Consider the following 14,004-nt stretch of genomic DNA (forward strand, 5'->3'; position numbering starts at 1 on the left):
ATATTTCACTGAGTAAAATATTAAATGTAACTTGAAATGGAACCTGAGCCATTAAAATCCATCGTTTTTAACTTTCCATTAACTGTAATTTTATATCCATAACATTATCAAACAAAAGCACTAAAATTAGTTTATTCACAAGTCATTAAAACTTAGGACTCTAATGGAAAGTAGCGCATTTTAACGGAAATGAGATGACAAATGGGTAATCGATAGAACGCATTTATTCACTCTAAAGTAGGGTTCTTCTGACAGATTCTTTTTGAAAATGGAAAACTAATGAGAGCAGATTGCGCACATTGTTTCCAAGAATTTCAGAGCTTCTTTCTTCACTGCGTTTCCAAAAATGCCTCGCCCAACAAGTGTTGCAACAGGAACGGCGCTTGTTTCTTTACTAGGTGATTTGGAAGTTGATTCTGTAAGCATAGATTGAAAGCAGCTCTAATTTTTAAAAATAACGCAAAGGACATTTTAATCCATAGTAATTAGCAGAGACTTATGTTAAAAGTTTTTTTCTCTATTAGAGGTAAAACTTTTTATGTATAGGATATGATCTATTTGGCTTGAATTAATTACTGACACAGTTATATTAAATATTCAATATTATTTTTCAGTTACAAAACACTTTTATAATTTTATTTTTTAATTCTAATACATCCGAAATGTTCTAGAAATTATTATTAGAGAAGAAGGAATATAAATTGAAAATATTATTTAATGATTCTTTTTTCAAATTAAATATCATAAGCACATATGCATTTTCTGTCATTGCTCATAAAATGTGAATTACAAGTTGCCGTTAATCACTTTCGTCAGTACTTTTGTTGCGCATTCTAGTGTTTCGCTGCACTTATTCGGAACTTGAGGATCGTTTCTCCCAAAGTAAATTCATAATCCAAAGAATAAAGAAAGGGAATTCTATGAGAGGGGAATAGGAGAAAATGCCATTTGTGGTAAATGATGAATACTGGATATTGGCTGAAAATGGGATGTAAGGTTTTGAAGGTAATTTGACACCATTAGAGACTAGTGAGGCGGTTGCTTAATGGAAAACAACAATGGCGTTCCAAAGGTTTTTAATTAGCATTTCATCGATCCATGTAGACGCTAAGCGAAACTAATTTTGCAATTTTGGCAACAGGTTTTGAATGGCATTTTTTTTATAATTACTTTGACGATGATAACTTATTTTTCTGTTAAGAATACCGTTTGCGTTGATCTTTCATCGTCTTTGACATTTTGTCGACCATTTTTAGGATGATTCCACTCATAAATTCTATCATAACTCGTTGGGCATTTCATAATAAGCTTACTTAATCATTTTAAAGCTCAGTGCGGAAGTGTTTTCTTATCAGATAGAAAATTTCGTATCTAAACATTTCTTGCATTCGAAATATTTTTCTTTCGAAGGAAAGTTTTGTATGTTATAATGATGAGCTATACGCTTGTATTGTAAGCAGTTAAAATAGAAGAAATTGATTTTGACTAGGATCTATACAATCAAATAATACCTTTTGCTTGTTAGTGAAAAAAGGGATAATTCATTTACATTTGGAAGAATTTAAATAACAATTAGTAAGTTAGAATGGCAGTAAAGATAAATTACACTCACTTTATCATGATAATATTTAATTATAAAGAAATATCAACAATGAATTTAGAAATGGACAAGATAAGCTTTGAAAAAATCAAATACTGTATTTAATTTTTTCAGATGCAGAATTAGATTTAATGAATAATATTTTGTTCATTTTTTAATTTCCTATTTTAAATCTTTGATATATAAAAATTAAATATCTAAAAAAACATAATCAGCATTGTAAACACTTAACTCTCTGTCTAATTTTCTTTAAGATTTCAAAACTAGACAACTAAGCTATTTGAAAATTTTATCAAATAATTGTGAATATATCAATACGGAACATATTTTTCAACAACAAAAATCTTAATTATTATTTTTTTATTTTATCAATTAAATACAGGAGAAGATTCGTAGAAAATCATTTACCTAGTTTCTGTATCAAATATATACCGATAACAGTTTCATGTTAGATTAGGATCTAACATGTGAGATTAGGATCGATAAATAATAATGCTATTGGTTACTAAAAAATACATAGTATAAACATATGGAAGTTCCAATGTCGAAAACTAATTACCTAGCTTCTATATATAAACATTTTAGAATATAATTTAGAATCAATTACAATAACTTTATGAGCTACTAGACATAGCATATAGATATAAATAAGACCCTACATAAATTAATTCTACTTTTACCATTGATTGACTTAAGAAACAAATAATCCGTTTAAAATTTCATAAAACAATAAAAGTGTTTATCTTCACAATCCTCTTTCAATTTACATGCATATTTGCAGTTTAAATTTGAGTCGCCGATCTACAATTTTTATATACAAGGAGTGTTCAAATGAAAAGGCACAAAATGACACTGTGGATATAAGTGGATACTTTATTCAAAGTATACACCGTAGGCCGGAGCACAACGATGCCATTGATTAACGAGCCGAAGGGTTGATACCTTTTTCCCGGAATATCTGTGGCTGTGACGAGAATCAGTGCTTCACAGCGTCCTTGAGTTCGCCACCCAATGGTCGTTACTTGTTGAATTTCTTGAGCACAAAAGAACCATTAACTCCGAAGACTACGCAGGTCCATCAAGAACAAAAGACCAGAGCTACTCACAGAGGGTGTGGTTTTACTCCATGATAACTCGCGTCCACACGCCTCCAGGATCACATACGCTGAACTTTTCAAGTTCAAGTAAGAGCAGCTCGACCATCCACCTTACAGTAAGAACATGTCTTCCTGCGATTTTCATGTGTTTTGTCCCCTGAAAACATCTGAAAGAGAAGCGCTTCAATTCGGACGGTACGAAATTCTATGAACAAGGAATCCTTGGACTCGTTAATCAATGGGATCATTGTGCTCAGGCCTATAGTGTATATTTTGAATAAAGTCTTCATTTATACCCACAATACCGTTTCGCACCTCTTTATTTGAACACTCCTTGTATTTGAAGTTTTATAATACGAGATTTATAAACTTTAATATTAAAAATGTCTGTACCTTTTCGGCGGCTTATTAAATCACAATGCTGTATTCCTATTTTAAAACTGAAATCCAAAACATATTCTGATGCCGAAACCATTAGCCTCTATCGTTTTAAATAAATGGAAAAAGCTGAAATCAGACAGAAAAAGTTTTAAAAAAGAGTTCCGCAAAAGCTAAGAACTCTAGAGCAAAATAAAAGGACTTGAGAATTATTGACTGTTTGTTATTTTCTACTCTGTTGAAGAGTTCTTGTGAATACATTTATTTACGACAAAGATAAGGGACTTGATGATAAAAACTTTCTGAAATAAGGAAAATCCACTATCATTCTAATGCTTTTAACTTTTCTTGGTGAAAGTATCTCGAGTTCTATTCAGGAAATTTATAAAACAATACCTTGGTTTTAAAAAGTTCTAATTTATTATAATCTAATTCTTTTTCACATATTTAATTTAACATATTTAAGAATTTATATAATCTAATTCTTTTTCACACATTTAATATAACATATTTAAGAATTTATATAATCTAATTCTTTTTCACATATTGTTTCACTTTTTAAATGTGGTAAAATAAAAAAAATTAAAATTATATATATGTGTATATATACATTTTTCAGTATCTGAAATTCTTTATTGTATATTATGTAGTTCAGGAAAATCTGATTTAAAAAAATCTTATATTTAACTGATTTTTTTTAAGTTGCTAAATAAAATATATATTGCTAAGAATGTCCAAGCTTAATAAAGTACTTTTTTTTAAGTATTATCAAATAATTGATTCAATTATAAATTTTCATTAACTCGGATTATCGTTTTCTTTTAATTTGGTGCTATATAAACGTCATTTTAAGGATATATCTTGAATTTGAGGTGTTGCCGGACATCGTAGATTACATTTTACCATTTGACCAGTAACTTCTACCATACTATTGGCGCAGCATGGCTAAATCTGGCCCTTGCGCCAAAGAACCCCCAACTAACTAACTATCTCATTTCCGAGTTTTCACTCCACACCATTAACAGTTCTTTGACATTGAAAAGGCAGGTTTGCATGTTAAATATTTCAAACAATCATGTTTTGAATTTGCACTACGAGACAGCGAAGCCAAATTCTGTTCTAAGTAAGTCGTGGTAAACATTTCCATGTTGTATGAAAAAAAAGAAAAACATTAAAATACAAAATTCTGTATCAACATATGCTATAACAGGAATTTGAACATCTGGAATATTATCTCCTTCAGCAATTGCAAGATTTTTTTTAGTCTTATTTCATGGCATTTTTATGGTAACTTTAAAAGTAATTTATCTCACGGACAAGGTAATTTAATAAATTTTCGTATGGAGAACTCGTATGGAGAATTCGCTCAAATATTCAAAATTTCAAACCATTCACCAAATGCACGATAATTTATCTTAACAATAACTTGTTCGACTTCATTAAATATATTAATTTAGTCATGTGAAATAAATTTCATGAATTGCATTTCATGATACAAACTAAACTGTTATATTAAATTTTACTTGCATAATGTACACAGAGCATTCTAATTAATGAGTGATGCATACAAAAAGATGTATTTAATGGAAGAAATGGGTGACCAAGTTATTGAATCTGGGCATCGAGGGTTTTTTTTTTTTTGTGATATTTGACTTTAATGGATGTCTTGGAGCTAAGGGAGGTGACCACTGATGACGTATCTATCATAACAGTGGAAATGAAATAAAAAAAAATTGCACAAGAATTAAAGCTGGCGTGTAGGCGAGTACTGCAGTTACATTTTTGTTTGTTTGTTTGTTGTAACAGTTTCCAGAAAAAAAATGTTTTTTTATACTTCTCTTAAAATCGATAATGTGTCAAGAAGTTGATGAATAGAGAAGTCAACCATGAAAAACATTTGAGGCTATAAATCAGAGACACTGGTTCTTATACTATTCATTATCGGATTCTAAAACCTTCGTTTTACCACACGCATCAGGAATAACATATTTCGTCGTAAAAGGGGTGAGTGGAAAGTTGAAAGAAGGAGCTTACTATCCCTTAGGGAAGTACCAATGTCTAAAATCTCAAGTTTGCTACTCTCGGATTCCTAAAAACGAATTATATATATATATATATATATATATATATATATGTGTGTGTGTGTGTGTGTGTGTGTGTGTGTGTGTGTGTGTGTGTGTGTGTGTGTGTGTGTGTGTGTGTGTGTGTGTGTGTGTGTGTGTGTGTGTGTGTGTGTGTAAGAAAATTATAAGAGTGATTAAAAATACACAATTTAAAAAACTGATGGGAAAAGATAGAGCACTTTCATTTTTTTTTTTTTATTATTTCTCCTTTCTAAAGAACATTCGAATAGAGTTCACTTGAATTATTAATTCATTTTATGCCTTCTGGAAACATTCACATACAATCTCTTTGATTCAAAATGGCAAGCGTTGTCGACAGTTAATTCTGGTAATGCTTTACTCTAGATCACTATTTGTCTTGATGGCAGAAACATATCCATTCCGTAAGCAAGTTTTGGCTGATTTCATCTATCTTCCTTTCGGTAATTGAACATAAACATCATAAATCTCTCCAGAAAGACCCAACAGTTATATGTACAAAGATGATATGCAACTATTTCCTCGCTGAGCAACTCTATGTCATTCATGACGCGTCCTTGAAAGCGCGTGTCCGTGTTTAGTGCAGACGCCAACTATCATTTTTCAATGATACTGCATTTCTGATTATATGAAAAAAAATATGTTATTTTAGAAGCAAAATAAGTGAAATAAGTTCTTTTGGAAAATGTTTTAATAGTTTATGTGTAGGTGAAATGACCTTTCTTTATTACATTTATCAGCAAAAATTTAAAAAAAAATAACCATTGCCTATGTGGATTAAATATTGTAAAAAACACGACGTGCAAGAAAAAAATTTTTTCTTTTACTTAATCTCGACAATATTTCGTGCGCAACTTGGTAATCCTTCTCTGTGCTTCGTCACTTTTATGTTTTTTTTTTTTTTTTTTTTTTTTTTTTTTTTGTCTTAAAGCAGTTTTAAAGATAATGAGTTTGGTTTCGTGCCCTCTCGTTAAATATAAAGTCTTCCATTATCAAGTGCAGCAGATATCTTTCAGTTTTATTTTGTTTTCTCTAAAAATCGTCCTGAAACTAGAATTTTGTCTTTTAATTTAATTAATTTTAAAAAGAAGCTTTTTTTCCAAGTGTTATTTAAATGGTATGCTCTGAAATTTATATTTTTTATATACTGATAATTTAATAATTGAAATAAAATATTAAATGAAAGAAAATCCCTTATCTGTTAGTAATGGATGCTGGATTTTTAATTCCATATGCATTATTCATTCTTAATTAATTTTCTTATCACTTAGAACTTATATCAAACCCTTCTAACTTTTCACACTGGCTTTAGCAATGTATAATATTTAATTAAACATTTTAACATACAAAAACAGGCATATTAAATCTTAAAGGAGTTTAAAGTTCAAATTTTTTAAAATAGAAAACGTAACTTAACAGTTTATATAGCTAGACTATTAAATATCATATTTCTGATTCTTATGAATTTTTATTTGACATTCTATGAAATATATAATATATTTCAAATGAATTTGGATGATATTTGTGTGAAACGGAAAATAAGCATTTGATGATTTTTTTCTAATAATAATTTTTAAAATCGTTGTAAATTCTTGCTGTTAAATGCAAAAATAGATGCTTACAAATCTATGCCAATGCACATAATTGCATTGTATAAGGAAAAAAAAAATCCTTAATCGTCTATTTTTTAAAAAAAAAAAATTATAACTAAATAAACTAAAGAATTTTTAATTTCTAAAACATATTATTACTGCTTTTAATATTACATTAACACTAAACACAAAATGAATTTTACCTTCCTTAAAATTCTACAATATAAAATAATACATTGCCAGTTTCTGAAATTTATACATACAAGCTCGAGTACATTGAAAATTCCACTTTGAGGTTTCATGATATGTATTTTTTTTTTTTTTTTTTTTTTGTATATGTCACTATTATAGCTCCATACATACTAACAAATAAATTTACTATAGCTTAAAAAGTCAAAACAATCTAGATGTCGGAGTGAATGAACGACATCATACATAAAATGAAGCATTATAATGTATAATGCATTAAATAATTAAACATTATAATATATAATGCATTATAAAGTATTATATTGTACAAAAAAATTAAAAGTTGGAATGAAAGGTTTTTATAGTTGTATCATTTGGATGGTTTCGAAAATGAAACCATATTGATTTGGACATCAGTAAGAGTAACTAACTGTGGGAACATTAAAGTGCCGTTCTTTCCTGACAGGCCACTCCCCCTTTTCGCTCTCCCTTATAGATTCTAAGGATCTTAATTAACTTCATCGCACCCCAAGGAAAATACTCGGATGAAATGCTTCTTCTTTCGCTTTCCTAGAAGGATGACTTATATTCATTTTGGATGATAAATTTCCGCGCCTGTATATTTTAAACAATAAATCTATCTCTTACTTCCAAAGGAAGCAAAACTTCCAGGAGTTATGTCTAGTGGAGGGGGATGTGTCTGAAAGAGTATTTTATCAAATAAATAAATAAATACTACAGTGTTAAAAGCAGACATAGCCTGGAGTTCCTTTGCCTTCAGTGCATTATTTTATATTATTTTTTTAAATATTTTATATTTAACTTTTTTTTAAATATTGCTCTCAACACTGAATTTCCCATTTTATATAGTTTTAATAAAATTTGTGAATGTTTATTTAAAAATTGGAAGGAATTATTGAACATATTAATTAAAATTTAATTTTGAATTGATTTTTTTAAGATAATGAATCACATTATTGACTGCATAATCCAAAAGTGTTTAATATATAATTAGAAAATGCATTACATTTACAATTTTTAAACGATCATTTCCCAATGCATTGCAGTGTAATTCAAAATTAAATTTCAAATTATATAATAGATACTACTGTAAATATAAGTATCATATTTATCATTAAATTTGCGAGTTTTATTGAATGCAGTTTTTAAAGAAATTATCAAAATAGTAATCAACATAGTTATTATTAATAATATTATAAATAAAATAATTTAAAAAAGAGTATTTTTATACATTAAAATTTAATTTTGTATTGCATTTTTAAAGATAATAATCAATTGGACATTTCAAAAGTGTTTAAAACATAATTCACTATTTCAGGTAAAAACACATTAAATTTACAATTTTTTAAATCGAATATTACCCCGTACATTACATTAGGAAGCAAAATTAAATATCAAATTATATAAGAGATACTATGTTGAATATAATGTATCGCGTTTATCGTTAAGTTTTTAAGTTTGATTGAATGCAGTTCATTTGAAAATAGTAATTAAAAAAGTAATATTATAAATAATATTAAAAATGAAATAATTTTTATAAAAAAATCATATTTTTATACATTTATAATTAAAGTTGAAATATTATAAAATATAGAAATTTAAAAAGTCAAATTAGGAAGTTACTTTAAATTAAAATAGCTTGCATATGAAAAAGGTTTCAATATTCACTATTCAAAAAATGCTACTAATAAATCTTAATTCCATTTAATTAGCTTATAAAAGGCTTGCAGGAAAAATTTCATAATTAAATAAAAAAAATTATAATTTTGAAATCCAAATATCTCTTTACATTAAATGAAATTCAATAACAGAAATAAAAATAATTAGAAAATATTTCATCATTAAACTTTTAAATATTATATAGAAAATAGTATATAGAAAATTGTACTATTACATTAATAATATTTTATAGGAACAGTAGTTTACAGATTTTATCTTAAATCAACGCTGATTTAAATAAATGCTTATGCGTGTTGTATGTAAATCTATAAATATTTTTTTTTATATTTTCACAAACTCATACTAAAAAGGAATAATTCTCAATTAGGTATTTGCTTTTCGAACAGAATTTAGGAAATCTGTCATAAAGAAATCTTGCCTTAAAATTTGCAATATTGAAAGAAATTGAGTGCAAGCTTCAAAAACAAGAATTGAGGAGAAGAAGGAGAAGAAAATTACTAAAATCTTTAAAAAATTTAAAGTTAAAAATGCTAATAATAGAAAAAAAACAAGAATGATATTTTATCGTATTATTTGAATTAAATTGTATTTGTGATACAAAATGAATAAATTATGATTAAGTGCAAAGATAATAAAGATATATTTTTGGTTTAATTTTTTTATCCTTCTTTGTTTCATTTTTTTATATATCGGTGCAATTTATATTAATAGAAAAAAATCGTTTGTTAGCGTTAGGAATATTTTTGTTTTACTTCACTTCGAATCTTGTTAATGGAAAAAATTATTTCCTAAAATATATTTAATGGAAATGGATATTTTTAATGGAAAAAATAATTTCAATAAATTAAATATTATGAAACATTCAGCTGTTTTTTACAAAAAAAATAGATACGATTTAAAAAAAGCAAAGGCTTGTAATATAAATCAAATATTTTACACGTTTTGTCACTAAGTGAAAATGAATAAATAAAACTTACTAAGCATCTTTATGCAAGAAAAGTACTAATCTCTTAAAAAATTCGAAAGATACAAATGTTCATAACAGAAAAAAAACGATTTCTATTTAATCATATTAATTGAATCAAATTGCATTTGTAGAACAAAATCAATAAAATACGACAATTTACAAAAATAATAAAGATATATTTTTGGTTTTGTTTTTTATCTTACTCTGTTTCATTATCTTATATAGGTATATTTTGTATTAACAGAAAAAATTTTTTGTAAGCCTTAGGAATATTTTTTACTTTAGATCAGATCTAGTGATATTATTGATGGAAAAATTAATTTCCATTAAAAATAATAGAAATGATATTTTTAATAGACGCAGAAAAAATGTTTGTAAGCGTTAGGAATATTTTTTTTTGCTCCAATTCATATCTTGTGAAATTTTTAATGGAAAAAATTGATTACAGTAAATTAAATATTATTAAGAATTCTGCTCTTTTTGATATAAAATACAATAGATTAAAAAAAGAAAAGGCTTGTAATATTAATCAAACATTTTGCACAATTTGTTACTAAGCGAAAAATGAATAAACATAACTTACTAAGCATCTTCACAACGGCTTTCCTGGAATTCATCTTCGCCTTGGATAAATGATTGCAATCATTTATACTGTCCTTTTGGTTGCCAATGCTCACTTGACGCAGACGGATCCCGATGAAGACATAGAGAACCGAGATCACGATTATTGGCAGAACAAAAAACAGTCCTGTCGAGATCTCAAAAATGTGCGGAAATGGATTGATGATGCCGCAGAGGGCTGTTTTCCACAATGTCTGTCCGTTGTCATCAATTTCATATCGGATTCCAAATTGCAGAGCTGTCGGCAAGGCGCACAATGCTGCAATGATCCAGATGCACAGTATGGTCTTGACAGCTCTCGGCAAATGTGACATTGTCTGAGCCCGGAATGGATGACATATTGCAACGTAGCGCTCCACTGTGAACGCTGTAATGGTTAATATAGATGCATTGGTAGACATCTCAGATGTCAGCCCACGTAATATGCAGACTGGCTCTCCAAATATATAAGGATACTTGTACCACAGCTGGTAAAGTTCTTGCGGCAAACCCAGGATTAGCAATAACAGATCCGATATAGCCAGACTGAAAAGATAGTAATTGGTTGCAGTGTGCATGTAGCGATTTCTAGCAATTACAATGCAAGTGCAAATGTTGCCAGTGACGCCAGTCATTAGGATTAGACTGTACACAAGAGTCATGGGTATGACTGTTGACAAAGGATCTCTTTGTGGTCCGAGACGACATTCTTCCATAGTCATGTTTAGACAATAAGTATAGTTATAGTCAGTATAGTTGTATCCGTCTATTACGTAATCTTCATCCATTTTTGAATAAAATTTAAATTTCAGCTGCAACCATAATATTGAAAATTTTATTTTTTTAATATGTTAAAATAATATGTTAAAAAGTTTTCGTTTGATATATGTATTTAAATAATGCTATTATAATAAAGGAATGTCTTAAAATCACTTGTCTATGCAATAAAACTTTATATAAAGATTAGTGTTCACAATTCAAATTTCAACAAAATATTTAAATTTTGAAATAAATTATTTTTATAACCTGAAAAAAATTTAATATATTTAATTATTGTTATTATTATGAAAAAGTTTTCAAAATCCTTTCCGATATGCAACAATACTTTTTTTTCAAAAAGTCCTTTGAAATAATTAGTGCAAAGTTAAAATTTTCAATTTCTCACCAATAAAAATTCAAATCCACTTGTTGAAGAAAACCACTGACAGGAAAATCACAAACTACTTCGCGGGCTTACAAATAATTCAGAAGTCAAAATGACGCGCAGAGAAGAAAACTTTCAAACGCTTACTTCACTCTCCCATCCTCATCTTCCTTTCCGCGAACCAACTCCGTATTGTGCTTGACTCCTGAGTAACCTACGGACAACTCGAATCCAGAGTTCCTTTATGTTACCCCCGGTCGCATCAACCAAAAGCGCCCTCTACGGGGGTCTGTTCTAAAAGGGAATTGAGACCATGAAATGAGGGATGAAGCCCTTTTTTTGTTTTAGAAAGTATCATCAAGTTTCTGGAATTTAAGAAAAACGTTTATTAATGATTAATCAAAATTTAAAGGAAGTAAATGCAATTAAGAGACTTGATCAGCATTATTTTCAATAAACTTTTGAATTATTTGCATAAGAAATAGTTTTTAAATACAACTGAGAAAAAAGTGACATTTAATTATTTTTAATTCGATATTCTCTGTTTTTAAAAATGGATAATTATCTGTGGTTTATACAACAGTTTTCAGTATGAAGAAATACATTTATATAATATATGGTGGAAGTTTTTTTTAATAATTGTTTTGGTCGAAAGTTATTTTTCTTATAGTTAATTTGTAATTTCTTCAGTTTTTACTTCAAAAATAATGTTTAAATGTACTATCAAAAAAATTTCATGGGCAAAATAGATTAAGTTAAAGGGAAATTATTGTTTAATCCATTATATGGTTTTCATTCAAACGCATTTAAATATAAATAATTGCTATAGGAGTTAAAGACCTTAATAATTTCAAACCTCTTCAATAGCAAAAAATATTTATTGTTGTATAATCACCATCTTTATAAAATGCGCAATAAAATTGAGAATTTCGTTGAAATATATTTGTTAAAGAAAATACTTACGAACACACTAAAAATGCATTGCAGGAAATTTAATAATAGTTTTTATTACAAACTTTTATGGGCGAATTAAATATAAAATCGTATTTTAATACAATTACTAATTTTAAAAATTTTTTCAATAGAGAAAAAATAGTGAATAGTTTCTCAAAGATTGATTTTTAACTCACAAATAAAAAAAACATTATAAGTTATTAAAACACAATTTCCAGTAGCAAAAATAATCAAAAAATTGTCATATAATTTTGAAAACAATGTGAAAAAGTGTTACATTCTTAATAAGCAATTACATACAATTTTAGGCGAGATTATAGTAACGAAACATATGTAATTTATCTTAATGAGACAGAAATATATTTTTTATTAAATAAAAAATTCAAAGCTTGAAAGAAAAAGTTATATTTAAAAAGTTATAAAATTCTATGCATGAAAAACCATAATTTGTAATTCAGGAAAAAAAAATCCCCATTTATTTTATTACAGAGGAGCATACTCTTTAAGATATCTCTTATTCTTCATAGGGTTGATGACAAAAATTTGTTCGGCAATATGGATATCCTAATAAAGGAATCATCTGAATTTTGTTTATTCTTTTATAAAATATGCTTATTTACATATATGCATTCCTACTTATCTTATTATATCCTTATATAAATATTATTTCTAGATTATCCATATCTATAATAAATAAATATTCGACGTTGTCGTTTGGTAAAGCAATAGCCTGTAATAGACCTTACATTTAGTTAGAATTTCATTTTATCGGCATTTCGCTTGTTCGTTTGCTGCTTAAAAATATAGAAAGACTGTCCAGACATAATAGAATATTTTAGAGAATATTATGTATAAAATATAAATCAAACTGCATATAACATTAAATAAATACGCTAAACAATATTGCATTATATATATATATATATATATATATATATATATATATATATATATATATATATATATATATATATATATATATATATATATATATATATATATATATATATATATATATATATATATATATATATATATATATATATATATATATATATATATATATATATATATATATATATATATATAAAATTTAAAAAGTTCGCTTATTTCTGTATCTGAAATATGACTTAACTTTTATAGGAAAGTAATATTTTGCGAAGTAATACTAAGTCGATTTTTGCAAACATACTTAAGAATAAAGATTTTGACATTTTATTCTAGTTTCATAACACAAAATAGCATACATTAATAAATGAATATGCTTTTCCTTAAATTATAATTTTTTTCAAAAACGTTAATTATTATCGTTAATTTTCAAAAACGATAATTTATTATATTTCCATTTAAAAAAATGTATTATAAAATGAATGATATATATTTACTTTTAATGAATATCTACAAATACATACAACATACGCATGGTGTATATGCGAAGTATTCACAAGTAAAATTTCCTATGGTACTTCGTTGCTTTATTTTTTGCAAAATAATATTTACATTACAGGTTTTTTTTTTATAAATGGATTGCTTTTATTGCATTATGAAGGCATATAATGTAGGAACTATTTCTTTCTGAGTGAAATAAAAAGCGAATATTAATATGATTTCTATGTTCCAAAACTTCTGAAATTGATGTCCTATTTGTATTAAAATTCCTCATTTACATTTTTTCAAAAT

At 27.0% G+C, this 14,004-nt stretch overlaps 1 protein-coding gene across 1 annotated transcript; it reads right to left on the reverse strand.

Moving 5' to 3' along the window:
• Nucleotides 1-276: 276 nt before the first annotated feature.
• LOC129968268 (pyrokinin-1 receptor-like) lies at nucleotides 277-10,924 on the reverse strand. The gene is made up of 2 exons (XM_056082124.1): nucleotides 10,210-10,924; nucleotides 277-416 (listed from the first exon to the last, which is right to left on the reverse strand). The coding sequence occupies exons 1-2, from the start codon at nucleotides 10,886-10,888 to the stop codon at nucleotides 277-279; spliced, it is 819 nt and encodes a 272-aa protein (XP_055938099.1). The 5' UTR covers nucleotides 10,889-10,924.
• Between the last annotated feature and the right edge of the window lie 3,080 nt (nucleotides 10,925-14,004).

This window comes from Argiope bruennichi, chromosome 5 (genome assembly GCF_947563725.1).
Source record: "Argiope bruennichi chromosome 5, qqArgBrue1.1, whole genome shotgun sequence".
In the NCBI taxonomy this organism is placed as follows: Eukaryota; Metazoa; Arthropoda; class Arachnida; order Araneae; family Araneidae; genus Argiope; species Argiope bruennichi.

What these genes read in the sequence shown, in the direction of transcription:
- LOC129968268 (XM_056082124.1), bottom strand. Translation starts at nt 10,888, where the DNA reads ATGACTCTTGTGTACAGTCTAATCCTAATGACTGGCGTCACTGGCAAC. An exon ending in AGCCGTTGTGAAGATGCTTA is followed by an intron (nt 417 to 10,209) that starts GTAAGTTATGTT and finishes CTATGCTTACAG; the next exon opens with AATCAACTTCCAAATCACCT.